General features: G+C 45.2%; 1 protein-coding gene across 1 annotated transcript; it reads right to left on the bottom strand.

The window, feature by feature from the left end:
* Window positions 1–444: 444 nt before the first annotated feature.
* Window positions 445–3,379, bottom strand: LOC110058254 (uncharacterized). The gene is made up of 3 exons (XM_089280425.1): window positions 1,534–3,379; window positions 712–1,357; window positions 445–489 (listed from the first exon to the last, which is right to left on the bottom strand). Exons 1-3 carry the CDS (start codon window positions 3,276–3,278, stop codon window positions 445–447), a joined length of 2,436 nt encoding a protein of 811 aa, XP_089136551.1. The 5' UTR covers window positions 3,279–3,379.
* Window positions 3,380–4,323: the final 944 nt, after the last annotated feature.

Here is a 4,323-nt window from a genome sequence, read left to right on the forward strand (position 1 = left end):
ACTCCTGATGGCCTTGGTTTGCAGTGAAATGAACACAGTAACACTTTTTGAAGGCTTATTTTCGAGCTTCTGGGATGAAATATAGCCCCACTTCACTTTAAGACTAAAAGAATAGGCGAGACCGCCTTACGCGCATCGTGATTTTGAGCAACTTTCGCTCGATTTTCTAGAACTTTGGCGATATTTTCAAGTCCCGGGGACTCTAAACTAACTCCTGATGGCCTTGGTTTGCAGTGAAATGGAGGCAGGAAAACTTTTTGAACGCTAGGTTTCGAGCTTCTGTGCCAAAATACAGCCGTATTTCACTTTAAGACTGAAAGAGTAGCCGAGACCGCCTTACTAGCATCGTGATTTTGACCAAGTTCAGCTCGATTTCCCGGAACTTGGGGGATATTTTCCAGTCCGCGGGACTTTAAACTAACTCTTGTTGGTCTTGGTTTGCAGTTAAATGCAGAAGGCGTAACCTTTTAAAAGGTCACTTTCGAGCTTCTGGGCCGAAATATAGCCCCACTTTACTTTAAGACTGAAAGAGTAGCCGAGATCGTCTTACGCGCATCGTGATTTTGACCAACTTCCGTTCGATTTCCCGGAACTTCGGGGATATTTTCCAGTCCCGGGGACTCTAAGCTAGCTCCTGATCGCTTTGGTTTGCAGTTAAATAAACACAGGGAAACTTTTTGAACGCTCACTTTCAAGCTCCTGGGCAGGTACCTGGGGAAGGTACCACAGCGGCCTGTCTTGTACGTTGATTTCGTTAAGTGGCACTCTTCTTGCATGACCCTTGGAAAGATATTGTTCCATGGTGGCCTTGTAATTTTCAAGGAGCTCGCTATCTTGTAGGAGCCTGTTCTTGAGTGTTTGCAGTCTGCGTTCAGCCATGAAACGGTTGTAAGGCAGGAATGGCGGGTACTGTCTCCAAGGGAGCGCAATTTGATAATGACCATCTTCAAGTTTCACAGATTGTTCCATGGTTGCAAGGGCTTCCTTGTCCTCCACTGACATGCTAACCTTGGATTCAGGGATCACTCCGGAGTTCTCCGCTGCCCAGAACCTTTGAAGCTGGTGCATGAGACAATCATCATCTTCTCTCAAGGCCTCCGCTGAACGAACGAGGTTAACATTCAGATGACAATCTTCGCCGAAGCTCCTTTCCATTGGGCCCATGAGTGTCCAGCCAAGAGGTGTGCGTATGGCGTATGGCTCTCCTCTGTTACCGCGTCTTTCTTCTAACACCCAGAATGCATCAGGAACGTTGGTGCCTATGATCAATCGGACTTCTTTCTCACTAATACTTGGCAGCTTGATGTCCCGCAGGTGAGCCCACTGTCTTGCATCTTGCACTGATGGAATACTGCGGCTAGAAGCATTCAGTTTATCAACTGTCCATAGTCTTGTAACGTCTACTTTGTCAGTTCCATCCAGTGGCTCCAGAGTTAGGCTGAATTCATAGCCAATTCTTGGGCTGTCTTCTCTCTCTTGGGTCGTTAAGTAAAACGTTTTTGGCGTCCCTGCACACCGAGCTCCGCGGCCAACCTCTTGTCACACAGGGAGATGTCTGAGCCACTGTCTAGAAGGGCGTAGGTCTCCACGATCTTGCTTCCGTCATCGTGACATCGTACCTTTACAGGAACTATTCTCAGGCACACCTTTCCTCCTCCAGCTGAGGTACTGTTGGCCTGTCCACTTTGTAATGGAGTACTGCTGTTAACCTGAATTCCTTGATCGGCCACTCTGTCTCGACCTTCGACCGTCTGTTGTGGAGACGGTGGGTGAAGCAAAGTATGATGTCTTCTCCTGCATCCTTGGACTTCACATGCACTTTTCGCTAGGCATCCTACACTGATGTGACCATACTTGAAGCAATTAAAGCATAGCTGAGCTTTCCTCATCACTTGTAGACGTTCGTCGAAGTTCTTGTCTTTGAAACTACTGCATTTCGCCAAGGAATGATTTCCGTTGCACGATGGGCACCTCAGGGTTGGAGTGAATTTATTGGAAGACAAACTCTGCCCGACACCAGGCTTAGTCTCCCGTGTATTGAATGTGCTTAAACGTTCTTCAGATGATGCACCACCCTTTGGTTTTCGCCTCTGATTCTCTGATCTGTCACGCGCAACGTCTACCACGCAACCAAACACTGGGTTATTGGCTGCTCTCGCCTTGACTTTGACAAACTCGGCGATATGGCTGATATTCGTTCTCTGACCAGCTTGCTGAATTTGGTCCGCTAGTTCCACAAACTTAGTACGGAGATGGAACGGCAGTCTCTGGACAATTCTTCTTAAGTTGTCGGCGCTGTTAATCTCCTCCAGATATCCAATGGATTCCAAAGTGTGTTCACAGTCTTTCAATCTGTCCGCAAATGCAAGTAGTCCTGCGCGATCCCATGGTTTAAGCGGTGGTCCTTCTGTCAGCTTGGTTACGTATTTCGAGGCAATTGTGAAGGGGTGTCCAAATCGTTCTTCCAGCAGCTCTCTCGCCTTTCGGTATCCCAGGGATGAATCCATGACTAAACAACACTTGATCGTGTCCTTTGCCACTCCAGATGTATACTGAAGGAGATACATGAGTTTTTCGCTTTCGCTGGCTTCATTGCTCACGATGCTGTTTTCAAACGATTTGATAAAGTTCCAGTACTCGAGAGGATCACCATCGAACACAGTCAATTCCTTTTTCGGCAATGCAAATCCCTGCTTTATGGTTAATGCCATCTTATCCATAATTCCTCCAGGCAAGGTAGGATTAGTTGCTCCTGGATGCGCAACGGGTACAGTGGGACCTACTGACCAACTCGTAAACTCCTGTGCATTAGGATTCAGCCGCAACTGAGCGTTTCGAGCACCAATTTTCCGTTCGACTCGAGGATCAAAATGTTCCTGCTCAGGGACATTTGCTGCTCTAACATTAACTCGTTCACTAAACGGCTTCACATCTTCAAAAACGTCCCGTAAATTAGCTAAAGCGGCTGGCTCCTCATCCTGAAGCAACTTTAGTTGAAGATCAGTCCTTTGAATTTCATACTGCGCATCCACAATCTCCAACTCTAGTTTCGTTTCTTCTTCCTGACGTAATAATGCTTGCTTTTTCTTCAGCTGGTACAATTTTAACTGCGCTAACGCCTGCTTGGCCTTTAGCTGTCTGACAGACAAATGTGAAGATAGCAGAGAACTTGCGGTACTTACAGAATCTTCATTTTCTTGAAGCGCTTCCGCGGCGGTAGGTGCGGTGATTTCTCTAGCGTTTTCAATCCATCTTTGGATTCTCGCAATCGTCTCCATTTTCCGATGAAAATGTTCCTTAAAGTAACGAGCTTGACATTCCAATTCCTCCAGATCTCCAGCCGACAAAGTCGCGACGTAGTCATAGTGGGCCCTTTCAAAGCGAGAGAAAGCTTCCTCGATTTCCAATAACTTCTTCGAGACCATTGACATTTTTAGAGTCATTCAGTAAAACTTCGGCGGCACGGCACAACGTCGTAACTCTAGACAAATACCCTGAACGTGAATTCTTCAGGCGCATACTGTCAAAGGCATCTTCTGAATGGACTCGGCGTCTTCTTAGACTTTCAATTCCAGACAACATGGCATCCATCAGATCTTTGAATGCATGTAAATAACACTCCTGCACATCTCGAATTCGTCTTTAATTCTAACGATTCACTTAAAACCAAAATAACAAATACAGAAATTAATAAATACGAACTTAAACTTAAATAAACTGAAAATACAACAATACGAAAAACAACAAAAAATAGAAAGGAAAAACGAGATTACTTACAAGATCTGTACGGCACTCCGGAACTGACAACGACTGAATACAACTAAAAAACTACAACGCTTTTAAACGGAATTTTGAACTAAAAGAATAAACTTAACGAGGTTACGTCATAAACAATAGACGATTACATAACACGACGTGAAAAAACTAATTTGCATTTAAAACTGCACAAAAAAGGCACGCAAAAAATTTACCTTTAACAGCAAAGACAAAACAAAATAGAAAAGGCGACCAAAAACGGAAAAATTTAACTCTCGTGGCTACAGTGAGCGTTCAAAAAAATGTGCTGTGTCCATTTCACTGCAAACCAAGGCCATCAGCAGTTAGTTTAGAGTCCCCGGGACTGGAATATATCCCCGAAGTTCCGGGAAATCGAACGGAAGTTGGTCAAAATCACGATGCGCCTAAGACGGTCTCGGCTCCCCTTTCAGTCTTAAAGTAAAGTGGGGCTATATTTCGGCCCAGAAGCTCGAAAGTGACCCTTTAAAAAGTTACGCTTTCTGCATTTAACTGCAAACCAAGGCCATCAGGAGTTACTTTAAAGTC

This window comes from Orbicella faveolata, unplaced genomic scaffold, assembly GCF_042242905.1.
Source record: "Orbicella faveolata isolate gen_17 unplaced genomic scaffold, um_ofav_v1 contig_47, whole genome shotgun sequence".
NCBI lineage: Eukaryota > Metazoa > Cnidaria > Anthozoa > Scleractinia > Merulinidae > Orbicella > Orbicella faveolata.